Genomic DNA, 14,751 nt, shown 5'->3' on the forward strand with positions numbered 1-14,751 from the left:
TCAGCCCTGTTTAAATGCACATTAACTTGCTTTCTGCAGAAGTCAGGAGAGGGGCGTGTGCAGGGGAACATCTGGTATCCGACAGAGCCGAGTCTAGAAAGCCTGCCTTGTGTAGACCAAGAGAAAGGAACGCTTTTTAAAATCATCAGGTCCAGGGAATACGAGTATTTCTCTTGCAGCCAATGTCTCTAAAGTGAGACATCCATTAGCCTGTGCTTGCACGTTGTTCATTAAATTCTTCCTTAAAGACGAATTGAGCTGCTAGTGAGTTTTATAGTTTCAAGGAGCTGGAGCTGTTTTTCTTCTGTTTATTTCTTGTTGTTTTCATCAGCCTCAAGGACTTGGGATCTAGAAATTTTTTTTTTATTCTTCCTTCTCGGTTATTAAAACAGTTTCAGGAGGAAATTCTGTTCCACTCAACTATGTTTCATTCCCTTCAGGAGTCTTCTTTTCCCACGCCCTTAATGAACTTCACTAACAAGACAGATTAATATATTACTGAGTGGAAAAAAAAATAATGTATTACTGAGTGAAGACAGGCAACAGCTTAAACTAATATCACACTTTTCTGTTTCCAAAATGAATGCTCTACCATAAGCAGAGAACAGCTCTTGCCAGCCACGATGTAGTATTGAGTGTCTGAACTCCACGTACTTGAAGAACAAGACTGTTAATTAGAAGGAGCATTCCTGAGGCCAATGCTAATGCTGGCCCAAGGCATCCAGCTGCCTGGCTGAATTCACCGAATGTTCCGACTTGTCTGTCTGTAGTTACATGACAGAAACTGAAATGCTTTCAGTGCTATTATTAGCTGCTCCAGAGAACTCCTGTAAGACTGAAAGGCTTGCCATTGTCTGGCTGTTTTCATTTGCCTGTAGCTCTATAAAGCAGAGTAGACTACTCCCCCAGACTTCCTGATGGGACCCCTGAACGAGCTTGAAAGGCCTAATTTTATATGGAACATTAGAAAATAGAGGAGCTAAAAATGGCTTTCAGTCCTTACAGCCACTGAGAATGAGAACCTGGACGAGGATGTTTAGGAAGTGCTGGAAGTTGTTCCTTGAGAGCACTTGGGGGTCCTGCCTGTGTAAGCCCAGATCCAGCTCCTTGGCGTCTCTGGCTTCTGGAGTGCGTGCGGTAAGAAGAGCTGTGTGCTGGCGGGAGAGGCTGACCTGGTTGACCGTTGCTCAGCTGGAGCCGGGGGTCAGTTCTTGTCCCGCCTTCATCCTAGGGTCCTTGTATCTACTGAGATCGTGTGTGTAGAAAAAGCTTGACTCCATCCCTGAAAGCGGGCCGCTGTTATTGTTCTGAGGGTCAATGATGTAGGAGGCTGTTCAGGACTGGCCTGTGCAGCTATTCCAGACGGTTATGGGGATCCCTGAAGTCCCAGGGAAGGCCGCCCAGGACTGAGGCTAGAGGCTCTGCATCTTGATCAGTGTGTGTTTTTCTGGTCCCCAGACAATCTAAGGAATGAACTGTGTTGAGAGAGGTCTGAGTTGGGCCAGAGTCATCCTCTTCCAAGTGTTTGGGCTTGGGAACAGCAGAATGCTGCCGACTCGCATTCCATTAAGCTGTAGTTTGAGGATGTTTCAAAACCACTTTGAGAGCATAATCATCCATGTTGATGGAGCAATAGGATGTTTTGAAACCACCCTATTGAAAGATGTAAATGCATGAATCCATTCAGGAGAGCCAGGCACGCACGTCTGAGTTTGGCATCAGGGATTGATGGCCCTGGATGTTTAGCAGGAAGAGACTGAATGGTGGGTCTACTCCGTGGAGCAGACATCAAGTTTCTGCCGCTGGAGAAAGCCGTCAGCAGTCTGACTGGATGTGTTTGTTCTTTTCCAGCTCCTTATGTGACATACTTAAATAAAGACCCATCAGCGCCATGCTCTCTGACTGATGCTCTGGATCACTTCCAAGTGGAGAGCCTGGATGAAATCATTCCAAATGACCTGAAGAAGACTGACCTGCCTCCTCAGCATTCCCCTCGCAACATCACTGTGGTTGCTGTGGAAGGCTGCCATTCGTTTGTCATCGTGGACTGGGACAAAGCTGCCCCAGGAGACACGGTAACAGGTGTGTCCCAGGCAGATGCTCAGAGCTCCTATCAGCCTGTAGATGGGAAATACAGACAATGGTGGATGAGTGGATGGATGGGTGGATTAATGGATGAGTGGATTAGGTGGATGAATGATGGATGGATGGAAGATGGATAGATGGATGGGAAATGGATGGATGAATAAATGAATGGATAGATTGGATAAATAAATGATGGATGGGTGCGTGGATGGATGGTTAGGTCAAACGGATAGATGGATAGGTCAAAGGGATGGATGGATGATGGGTGCACAGATGAATTGGATGGATAAATGCAGATATACTCTTTCAAAAGGATGAAATATAGGCAATAAGCAAAGCATTGTGGGGTAGTATGAAGAGCACTAGATGGAAGTCAGAAGCCCTGAATCCTACTCTCAGATCAGTTTGTGTGACTTGGAGCTACCTATTTCATTTCCGTAGACCTTGGTTTCCTCCTGTGCAAGTATTGTTACAGCTCGTTTTACTCTGTGATCCTGCAAATAACCAGGGAGTCCACGGAGCCACTCGTGAGATTAGATCCTTCTTGGGTGATGAAAGATCTCCTACTGAATGAGTCAGAGTCACCCCTGGGGTCGTGACTCAGCCTCTTGCCTTCTTTCAGTGTCTGCTGGGTGCTCCCGAACCAGTCCGGGTGCTCCCAAATTCCTTAGGTGGGAATTGGATGTGATGGAAAAATGCCCGGGGATCTTGAGCCTTCCTGGGTCTTGGCCTGTGAAATGTTCATGAGTTCTTTTGACCCTGCCAAGGATATAGTTGAGGATAAATTTGTTGAGATAAGTTCTTACAGAAAAGAATTAATGTTTTCCTTGACTAGACCTTTCTTCGGCAAATGATTCTTTTTGGACCTGCGAGTTACGTAAGAGGAAAGAATACATGTGTGTCTCGGGGCTGAGGTTGATGGTATAAGCCGGAGTTTGGCTTATTATCTGTCATCTGGTGTAGTTCATTGAATTCAAAATTTCTAATGCTTTTGCTTTATATTCCCAATGTTATCACTTAAAATGAGGAAAAAATACCCAAGCACGTCCAAAGAACAACTTTTCTTACAGAGGTTGCACAGCCAGCCCAAAAGCCAGGGTAAGGGACACAGGGAAGGGTGCCCGGTGCGGTGCCAGGCGAGGCTGACGGCAGGGGAGAGCGAGGGTGCAGGTGAAGGGATCTGAGTCCTCGTGTAACGGAAGATGCTGGTCCTTCCAGCGTGCGGAGCTGCGTGGGCTGCTGAGGCCAGTTTATATGAAGTCCAGCATGTTCCTAACAGAAAGCAAGTAAATAAATGGAAAGAGGAAAGCTTGTAGTCAAAACAGCCAGAGAAGCCTTTTACGAACTGAATATGGTTTTATAAACGGCAGTTTTTTAAAAGCAAGAAAGCATACAGAAAATAAAAGAATCGAAAACCTTCTCTTAAGCTATTTAGCTTTTGATCTCTTGCATAACAGATGTTACTTAACATAAATATACCACTGTGTCCTGAGCCATGGGGCTTCTGAGAAGCAGGATGGCTGCGGGATGAGAGAGCCAGCCACTTCAGACGCGCCTCAAGGGCTGGCGCGTGAGGAGCCTTCGGAGAACTCCCGGTAAATGTCGCTGGACTTCACTCAGACGCAGTTCCTGTGTCATCCCGTAGAGGGCGTGCCTCTGAGACACGGGCTCGTTAACTGCATCCCAAGCCTTCCGAAGCGCCCCAGAGACGTTGGTGTCATCTCACCATCACAAACCCACACCTGCCCCGAAACCGACAAACCTCAGTGCCCTGATCATGAACATTCACACCACTAGCATCAATAATATGGATGAGATATTTATAGGGATTCGGGCACTTTCAATAGAAAATTGTGTCGACTCCTACCAGGATGTTTCCCGTGGAACATTTCAGCGCATGACAGCCCTGTTAGAGCCGGTTAGACCCCAGAGGCTGAAAGAGAAGGTAGTGGGAGCTCTTCATCCGCCAACAAATCAAGCAACAGCCCTTTTACATGCAGAATAACCAAAGTGGATCCACAGATACCTCCTAAACCCAAACAGAACATCACACTTTCGGGTCCACCGCAGGGTACGCGGGTTCTGGTGGCTGTGTGAGATGTCGAGCACCCTGCTGATTTCCACCAGCCGTCCTCTCTTGGACAAGCAGTCAAGTCAATGTGTATCCACACGGTGTCCAAACCGTCTGAAACTCCTCCAGAGTAAATGGGCCTGAGGCCAGTTGCTTTCCCTAGTCAGTCCTAATAATGAAGCAGTCCATCCATAGGGAGTGACTTCGTGGGAAATGACTGATGTGCTGGCCTCTGAGATTTTCAGGGCGAGCCCATCAGTCTTTCGGGACTGGTTTTGCTGAGAACAGAGATAGCAGGACAAGTGTTCAGCCAAGTACGTTATAAAAATCCAGACACAAGGATAAGTGGAGAAACCTGTGGACGGTGTGGGAAGGAGCACGAGGCTCTGATGGGAGCCGAGATCAAAGAGGAGGAGTCGGCTGACCCATCAAAGCCAGGGCTTCTGGGGACCACGTGTGAGCCTGTCCACCACTGGGCGGCCCTTGTTCTGTGCAGCATCAGCATAAGCATGTGTGGCTTGACATCGTTGTCACCAGAGGAGGAGGGATCCTAAGGAGAGAGCAGCAACCCTTCCCAGGTCCCCATGCAGTATTTGTTGAAAAAAAAACAAAAACGAATTCCTCCAGAAAGCCGTGTAGAAAAGGTTTCAGAGCCCAGTGCACCTGCTTCTGCTCCCCTAGTGCCCAGTAGTCAGCTGTGTGACTCCAGTGCACTTTCTCCATCACCACAGCAGCTCTTGTGGAGGTCAGCAGCAAGAACAGGGTGCTAAGTTTGCCTCCAGATGCATTTCATGCTCCTGATCTTCTCCTCCTTGACTTGTGGTCCGACTCTCTCCACCTGAGTCTCCCTCACAGGCTCACCCTCTTAGACCTGACATTAAAGATGGAAGGCTTGATCCTGAGTCCTTTTTTCTTCTTACTCTCTCTTCTCTCCCTCCAGGATTTTACCCACACTCACGGTTTTAATTTCTCTTGGAGATGAGTTATTGGTTTGTAGCTCAAGGCCCAGCCTGCCTCTCCTCTGAGCCTCAAACCATAAAATCACATCCACTTGACCTCGTCACCAGCCTGGCTCCAAAGCATCTCAGACTCAGCCTATCCAAAATCAAACTTGTGATCCTTCTGACCCCCAGACCTGCTCGTCTGGGTTTTCTGTCTCAGAGAAGGCCTCACTTTCCACCCACTTTTGCAAGCCTGAAGCTTTGGAGTCATCTTAAAATCTCCTTCTTTGATTTCCCCTCCATATTCAGTTCATCACTAAATCCTGTCACTTCACCTTTCAGATTTCTCTCCACTCTGTCCACTTCTGTCCATTCGCTACCGCAGTACCTGGGCTGTTGCCACGTCTTGCCGGGATATTGCAGTAGCTATCGAGCTGGACCACCCCATCCGCACCAACACCCGATGGGTTCTCCCCTCGGCACGAGAGATGCCTCGAAGACAGTCTTGTTGTGTCGCCCCTTTAAGGTCTTCCTTTTCTTCTAGAATGGAAAGCAGAAGCCTACGTGACCAAAGGGGCCTGTGTATTTTTTCCATTCAGTGCTACTTTGGCTTCATTTCATGCTGCCCCGACCCTGCCGCTCTGAGGCTCTGCCTCCTCCTGGCCACTCCCTCTTCAGCATCTTTACCCAAGTAGTCCTTCTACCTGGCGCCCTCCCCACCTCCTACCATGCACCTTAACCGCTTCCCTTCCTTCAGCCCCATTTCATGACCGGGGATGCTCTCCACGCTCCTTGACCAGGTCAGCTCCCCCCAACACCCACCCTGCAAACACATGGGCTGCACCTTCACAGCTGCATAATCCAGTTTGTCTGCCCACCCTGCTGCTCCTTGAGTTTTAGATAAAATGAGTCACCATTCGATCTCCAGCACTTAATATAGTGTCTGACAAATAGTCAGCACACAATAAATACTTGTTGAATGAATTAATGAACGTGCACTTAGACCAGATATTTAACCTCTATCTAAGACTCAGCTTCCTCATGTGTCTGAGTGGAGAAAGTGAAACCTCTGTACTAGGGTCAGGAGAATCAATCAAAGTCATACTTAATTGAGAGCATTTGGCATCATGTTTGGCCCGTAGAAAGTACTTGACAGATTATTTCCTTCCAAAATGAGAGGCCCAGTGGAAAGCATGTGTGAAGCTGTGATGTGACTTCACTTGGCCTCCCTGAGGCAGCCCTGAAGGCTGGGCAGGTGTCAGGTCTGAGGGCCCACCTGCTGAGGTCCATTAATAGCAGATAAGGCAGAAAGCGTGGAGATCACTGCTCTTTTCTTCCGCATTCACGGTTAGATGTGATTAATTCTGAAGAGATGAGGAAGGCCAAGGAATGGGGGAGATAAGGAGAAGAAAGAGAAGCAGGGAACCAGCTGCCATCAGGAAGGGTCTTTCATTCTTTTATCTGCTCCTGGATTCCCCAGTGGATACCAGCATTATACCCTATCCTGACCCAGCACACTTCTTGCTCCCCTTCTGGTACCTCTCCCACCGAGCTGCCTCCATGCCAGTGCCTCCTCCCCACCCTTCTTCCCTGGGCTCTGCCTCTTGTGTGATGTGGTTCCTTCGCTCTCACTGGGTTCTACCTTCTTGCCGCTTGTAGGTTACTTGGTTTACAGCGCGTCCTATGAAGACTTCATCAGGAACAAGTGGTCCACCCAAGCTTCCTCAGTAACTCATTTGCCCATTGAGAACCTGAAGCCAAACACAAGGTATGATGTGTCAGTCATTTACAAACAAGAAACGAGACCTGTGTGCATGGTCATGGGTAGCCTTAGGTTGAAAAGGAAAAGATTAATCAAAACTGTTTTTATGATTTCTTTTGAATTCTCTATTTAGTTCTCATAGACCATCAAAGAATGCTTAGTTGATGTCATGAATTTGGCTTAGGAGAAATTACTGTGTGCACTGTAACTGTTAGGTTATTGTGTTCATATCTTGTTTCCTATTTTCCAGAGACTAAAACTACCTACCCTTGGGGAAGGAAAGGTTGTTCTGTATGTAGAAAGGGAATCGGTCCATTTGCAGTCACCCACATGGTGGCTTTACGCAGCACAAGCATCGTATGTGACATTAATGGGGTAGCACTTGCTAAACATTTTAATGACTGATACTCATACTATGATGTAGAAGTTCCAATCATTCAAGAAGGATGTGCTTTACATGTTAATAAGGGTTATAAGAAGCATGTCTTCCTAAACTAGGCAGGGGCTCTCTGGGCAGAGGACCATCTGGGAGTCACGGTTTGTATATTTCACCATGGCCCTCAGTGTGAAATATACAGAACTTATTCCAAAGGTACAAAACGTGTGCGTTTCCTCTTTTATACCATCTATTTTTGCTGGTAATGATCATCAGGAAAGCTTCCTTGGTGGGTGAACATGGGCAAAGCACCAAGCACACGATGGTCGAGCCGTGGTGTACTTGTAAACTAGCTTTCTGGGGGAAAAGATGGCTTATGGTGTTTGCCAATTTCTGTTTCTCCCACCACAGCTAGGTACCAGGATGGCTCCAGGCTTGAGAACTATTCAGCGGAAATGTCCCCTGTAGCCGTGGAATATGTGTCATTCCCTAGGTTACGATTTCCTTTTTTCAAAGGGAAAAAAGCATCCGTCGTTTGGTATTTTTGTCATGTGCCAAACCCACTGCTTGAATTGCCAGCAGAGTTTGCCTTAAATAACTCCGCAACCACTGAGTTGAAAGTTTGCACAATTGGGAAAATGCTAAGTGCTGAGTGAATTGAGATTTGGAAACTCATATGTTCTTAATTGTACATATCTTTTTTTTTTAAATGAAATTTAAAAAAGGATTTGGTCCTAAATGAGACGTGAATTACTTTCTTGAAAAGCATAAAAGAGGACTGATTTTACCCAATGGACTTTTCTTTGCTCTCTGTTTAACCAAACCCAAAGTCAAATATCTGCATAACTGTGAAGCCGGAGGCTCCCTGGGGGATCTCAAAACCTCCGAAGGCTCAGTGCCAGGGCAGGGGTGCAATGTGCACACGCTTTTGCTCTCTGAATGTAAATAATTCTCCCGTTAAAATTTTGTGCATCTTAACTTGTGCCTATAATCTGTGTCCCTGACTTAATGAAATCCAGGATTTTGCAATATTGAAGTGTGGCTCCTGCTGGCTGGAAGCCAATGAAGGCGCCTTCTGAACTCTCTGAAATGGTGGAGAGCCACCACTCACAGGGATTTTTTACCTTCTTTCTTGACCTGGAAGTAGCAAGGGACTAAGGGAGCACAGATGATATTTGGACTCACAGAGGTGAGGACAAGACGCAGGTGAACAGGAGATACGGTGGGTGTCCACTGGTGCTGGTGTCCAGTATTTTCTCATCACCACTTTTGGTCCTGTGGCTCATCAGAGTACCAAGTAAGATGCTCTGGGACTCCCAGTCTACCCGGCTTATCAGTCTCCCTTTAGATGGACTAGCTGATTCAGACAATGTGCTTTCTAGCACGTTCTCTGTTCCAAGACAAAGATTAATCCACAGCAAAGCCTCGCCAGGCCTTTTCCACTTCCCTCTCCCAGACTTGCTTCTCATTCCTCAAGGCACAGAAGCTAGAAACTCAGTGACTTTTAAGGCTCCAGAGCCAAGCACAGCACTTGTCCTGCGCCCAGAACATTGTTGTCATGTCAGTTCCACTGAGGGGCCCGGCCTCTGGACGGGTTCACCCTCTCCCTGCCAACAGTGGGTTGCATCATCACTGGGTCAAACATCCTGCTTTTTCACACAAAGTCCAGTGATAAGAATTAAATCAAATTTGGAATTCTGCTCTTAAGTGTTTCACTGTTCCAACTTCTCCCTCTCGTGTGGTGGAACTTAATTAAGATGGGACATCCAGGGACGGGCCTGCACAGGGCAGCTCAATCCTTGATGCTCTCAGGAACGCACGATCCAAGTGACCCATTTGCCCTGGGCGCCCCTTCTGTTCCCATTAGCCACGTGTCTGTGCTGTTAATTGTCTTGTTTTGAAAAGTTATTTGAAACTGAGAAAGTTCAGAAATAACATGAAATAGCGACGGTGTATGCGTGCGTTTGTGAAAACACAGGACTCAAGCCCTACCACAGACTCGGCGCTCAGGAGTTTGGGGCTTTGTCTCATTACACAAAAGTGAAACAAGCTTCTCTTTCAAGAACTGTTTTCTTCCAATTTCAGGTATTATTTTAAAGTTCAAGCCAAAAATCCTCATGGCTATGGACCTGTTAGCTCTTCAGTCTCATTTGTTACAGAATCAGGTAGGGGCACCTTCGTATTCTTGTTTTTCCCTCTTCTTAAAAACAGATAACCTGAAATAATGGCTACAATGGAATAAAAACTGAAGAAGGAAAATTCTATTTAATCAATTTATTTTGGATATCACTTTATAAAATAAACTTAGTTTTCTTTCTGCTAAGTTAAAACTTGTATATTCAAATTAAAAGTAGTCCTCATTGGAACTGCCTGCGAGGTGAAGAGGTCAAATTCCAATGAGAAGTGGGGAAAAATCTAGTTTTCAACCGTGTGGAAAAGATGAGTTTGAAAATCTGTAAAGATTTAGTGGCAGAGATAATATCTCTTTAAAAAAAATTACAAATAGCTGATGACTGTAAATGTCAAGTGGCCTGAGGGGCAGTTGCTTCTTCCAATTAGTCAAATCTCTGAGATGCTTCATGTACTAGGAGACAGAGATGCCTTTACTTACTATGGAGGGTTTAATTACAATACTGTCCATCTTACAAGCAATATCACTCAGAGGATGTCCTTGCTTTGGAATGCTGGTGGGCAGAGCTCTCAGCCCCTTCATGAAATGTCCCCGTGGTCATGGCGTGAGGCGGTACCCACAGTACTGAGACCCATGGTGGCAGTCCCTGGGTTAGCCATCTCTCTGTATAGGATGCCAAGCTGGAGAGCTGGTGCCTGTGGCCCCAAGACAGGCACCTTCAGCATCCCAGCTGGGCCAGCCCCACACTAAAGTGGCTGTAGCTTCCTACATGTAGCTGGCTCCCCAGACATTTGCCATGGACATTTTAGGTGTGAAGATTTAAATCTACTGAATCAAAATATGTGGGAAAAATATTTTGTGAGAATATACTTTATACTGAGACCATAGATAAAGGGCCTCACAAGCATTTTCACCTGTTTCATCTAAGAAGTTTCCTAATATTACTTAAGAAAGAGTAGGAGAAAACCATTATCAGTGGTTAATTTGCTCCAGTAAGGAATGTATCTGCGTTTATGGCTGCATTTCCTAAAAATAACATAGACTTTTGGCATAAATGAACATAATAAAGGTCTGTAAAAAAAAAAGCCAAATATTTCAAATCTAAACAGCTATCAAGAATTGGAGGTATGAAATCTGAGAGTAAAGAGATATAAATGTAATTTCTGGGACTGCAATGTAAAATTTTGAATAGACAGCTCTCTGCTACCCCCTTCCCAAGAGAACTCCCACCAGGTTCCCGCCCTATCCTTTGTAGTTTCCAGGGGGTGGGTGGGGAAAATCCAGGGCTCACCCAGACTTCTGAACAACTCTCCTGGGGGAGACGGCAGTAACTCACTTTCAGAAAGTCCCCAGGAGATCCTGACGCACACAGAAATCTGACAGTCATTTGCCTTGGCCAGATTCACTGTATTCTGTCTTTTAAGTCTCTCCTTCATTTTGTATTTCTTGCTGGGGCAGTTAGGGTAACAACAAGAAACTTATCAAGTTTTGTATTATGACATTTGCCAAATGTAAGAGTCAAAAACTTAATATATGTGTAACATAGGCTGCACCATGGGGTAAGTTCTTACCCTTGTTTGTGTTGTTATTGTGTACTGGTCTGTTGGTCCCCTATACCCTGCCCCAGAGTGTCTGACTTTCCCAGCAGACTATTGAAACTTAGAGCAAGAGAGTAAAACAAGCATTTATCCTTACAGCTAACAGTATGTCAGTTTATTCTGTAGATGGTAGATGATGTCAGGATGGATGGTGTGCACAAAGGAGATTTGCGATGATAGGAATATTCTGTGTGATTGTGGTGGAGTTCCCTGAGTCTATGCATGTGTTAAAAAGTCGTAGGATATTTACCCTAAAGAAGTAATTTACTCTATGATAATTGAAAAAAAAAAAGAGAGAATGGCTCCTGTTTATCTGGCCTGTGGTAATTTATGAAACAGACTTTTTCTAAAGCAGAATTCTTTAAAAGATAGTTTCATATTAAGTGGCATTATTGGAGCTAAGATATAGATAGGTTTTAAAAACAACTTTATTGAGGTGTAGATGGTATACAGTACTGTTCATACTCAAAGTGCACAACTGAGTAAGGTCTGAAGTACATTTATAGACTTGGGTCCATCACCGCAGTAATGGCAGTGAACATCTCCATCACCCCAGCAAGTTCCTCCTGTACAGTCCAGCCCTCCTGCCCCTCCTCACCTGCCCATCTTCTCCCCTGTTCTCAGACAACCCCTCATCTGCTGTTTGTCACTGTAGACTCATTTGCACTTTCTAGAATTCTGTATAGATGAAATCATACAGTAGGAGTTCTTTTGTCTGGCTTTTTGCACTCAGGATAATTTTGAAATCCATCCACGTTGTCATATTGATCAGTAGTTCATTTTTTTTATTAATTAGCAGTATTCCTTTGTATGTATATGCTGCAATTTGTTTATCTATTCACCTGTTAATGGGCATTGTGTTGTTTCTGCTTTTTGGCTATTACAAATAAATACCGCCATGAACATCCATGTACAAGTATTTATATGGACATATGCTTTAATTTCTCTTGGGTAAATACTCAAGAGTAGAGAGGATGGATTGTATAGTAGGTATATTTTTTTTTTAAGAAACCACCAAATTTTTTCCAAGATGGGTACATTTTAAAACATATTGAGTATTGAATTATTTTTTAGTACCCAATGTCAAAATATTGTCTTCAGGGATCCACAGCTTCTATATAAATATCAATGCAATATAAATAGAGGAGTATTTCTTGAAAGGAAATGCTTAGAAAATAAAAACCAAGGGAAAATCTTAGCATTTGTCAAATGGGCCTTCCACTTTCTTTATCTGTTCCAGTTTGGCTAGCTCTTTCATGTACAAAAAATATTCCAACAACTGCATGGCTGTGAGATATAATAGTGAAGTCAATTATTTCTTTTTCATTTTATAGACAACCCTCTGCTTGTTGTGAGGCCACCAGGTAAGTTTCTCTTCTTGATAAACTTGACCTTCTAGTCATCAAGTTGAACATTGACTATGAGATTGTTACGGTTACTCACAAGTAGAAATGCTGAACTATTTTTGTAATGTCATAATTTTCTGACAACTTCTGTGGTTTCTTTGCACTCATTATCCTAATCTATGGAAAAGAATGCTCTGGAAATTTTAAAATAGGGCTATAGCAGCCAATATCTGTAAAAAACTGTTATGGGTGGCCAATATCTATGAAAATAGATAACTTTATTTTCATAACCCCTTTTAAAGATTTTAAGTTGGTGAAGAAATAGCAAAATGCATTAAGTGTACAACAAAATTTTACTTTGTTTTTCAAATAAACTGAGAAAGACCTATTGCTTAAGTTAAAGACTGGCCTTAGGAGTGACAAGGACAGTAGGCACATATGCTGAGGGACTTTGGGAGGGGAAGGTAGGATGGCACGCCCAGCAAGGTCAAGTTCGCCATTATGGCTTGTATTTCTTGAAGCTTAAAGGATTTTTCTTATTCTGAGAATCCTTGATAGAAATACAAATACGTTTACTGTGTTCAGTTACAAGGAACTCTCCATTTGTGCTTCAGGACAAAGAAAGAAGAGAGTAGAGAAAGTGGGTGCCCATTGGGAGGTGGGAAAACTGTTCAGAAAAGCCCTGAGAGGAGGGGGAGTCTCAGTGATTAAGTCCAATTTTCTGGTACTTCGTGCAAGAAGAAACACCATGATACGCCATGACTTAGAAGGGTGTTTCATGTTGTCCAGGTGGTGAGCCCATCTGGATCCCGTTTGCTTTCAAACATGACCCTGGCTACACGGATTGCCACGGCCGGCAGTATGTGAAGCGGACGTGGTACAGAAAGTTTGTGGGAGTTGTTCTTTGTAACTCACTGCGGTACAAGATCTACCTCAGTGACAACCTGAAAGGTGGGTCTTTGGGGATGATGTGCTGTGGGAAGATGTGGAAAGTTTTTATTTCATTGGATGCTCACTTGACATCGTGGATGCATCAGGATGCATTTGAAGCACAGACTCACCATGTCTCCCTCTGACTCAAATGCAGACCAGTTTTGCTGGCTTTATTCTAGAGCAACTAGTTTTTACATTGACACCCAGAAACAGATATATTTTAAATCTACTACTTTCTAAGAATGAGGCCCAAAATTCTGTTAGAAATGTAAAGACCATTTTTCTTTGCTGTTAATTCCATAACACTAAGTATGAGTGTAAACTGGAAGTATTGAGGAAAGGTACCTCTCTACGTTTTTTGCCATTGGCACAACATTACAGAGAAAAAATGTAGAATGTGAAACATACATAAGCAGTACTATTTGTTCTGTGCCTGAATAAAAATTACATTGTTTTCATCATGGTAGGTAGGAGATTAAAGCAAAGAATAACGTAAGTACTTTGAACTACTAACATTTCAAAATGCCATTTCTACCCAGCCAGTTTTGAATCACCCACCTACACAAAACTGTTTTTTTATTTCAAAATTTGCATAACTTTTAACTTTTCAGTGCATACGTTTTTAAAACCTTTCCCTTGGCTGGCTTATGTTTTGTCATGGGTCAGTTTTTGTTTGTTTGTTTGTTTTGTTTCTTGTTGGTGGTCATCGTTTCAAGATAATGTCGGTCTCCCCAACCCTCCCTGACTCTGGTAATTTCTCAGTGTATGTGTCTCCCCTGACAACTACTGTCTGTTTGTTTCTCTCTGCTCATTTTTTCCCCTCTCCCACACTGCCCTTTTCCTCCCCTGCGTCAGAATTCCTGGGAGAGGTTGCACAACCATGTCTGGTTCCCTAGGGTTGAGAGAAATCACTTCGCCCTACTGTGCAGCTGTGGTTCAGGACCAAGGACAGCGCCTCACGCCGCAAAAGCACCCTACTTCTAGTTATGTATGAAAATAGATTCTTGCATTTATATAGATATTTATGTTTTCATGATTATTTCAAAATATAGTCTCTATCAAGAGTTCCTCCCTTTTTTTTAAGCCAAAGAGTAGTAAGGTCTACCAGTTATAGGCTGAAAATGCCTCTAATATTAGTAGTTTCCATTTAATGAACACTTGTTAAATATTAAGCATACATGATCTCACTGAATCCTTACAACACTTACTGGAACTGGTGCCACTATCACCATTTTTCAAACATGGAAAGTATGACACACAGAGTTGAAGTAGTGCGCCCACTTCAAAGCGTGTGCCAGTTCCTAAACCAGCATTTTTTGACCAGTCACTGACCCACTGTATTCCTTTATGCAGATACATTCTACAGCATTGGGGACAGCTGGGGAAGAGGTGAAGACCACTGTCAGTTTGTGGATTCACACCTTGATGGAAGAACAGGGCCTCAGTCCTACATAGAAGCCCTTCCTACCATTCCAGGTAATTTGAACAAAGGCCTGATACATTATCCT

At 44.1% G+C, this 14,751-nt stretch overlaps 1 protein-coding gene across 2 annotated transcripts in view; it reads left to right on the forward strand.

Annotated features, from left to right (window-relative positions):
* FNDC1 (fibronectin type III domain containing 1) overlaps positions 1–14,751 on the forward strand; it is a 92,151-nt gene that overhangs the window by 76,419 nt on the left and 981 nt on the right. For both annotated transcript variants that reach the window (XM_072966112.1, XM_072966111.1), the window contains 6 exons: positions 1,852–2,082; positions 6,757–6,865; positions 9,321–9,400; positions 12,299–12,328; positions 13,100–13,261; positions 14,597–14,719. In XM_072966112.1, the coding sequence (XP_072822213.1) occupies positions 1,852–2,082; positions 6,757–6,865; positions 9,321–9,400; positions 12,299–12,328; positions 13,100–13,261; positions 14,597–14,719 (735 nt within the window). The remainder of the gene's footprint in view (positions 1–1,851; positions 2,083–6,756; positions 6,866–9,320; positions 9,401–12,298; positions 12,329–13,099; positions 13,262–14,596; positions 14,720–14,751) is intronic.

The sequence above is a fragment of the Vicugna pacos genome, chromosome 8, assembly GCF_048564905.1.
Source record: "Vicugna pacos chromosome 8, VicPac4, whole genome shotgun sequence".
Taxonomy (NCBI): Eukaryota; Metazoa; Chordata; class Mammalia; order Artiodactyla; family Camelidae; genus Vicugna; species Vicugna pacos.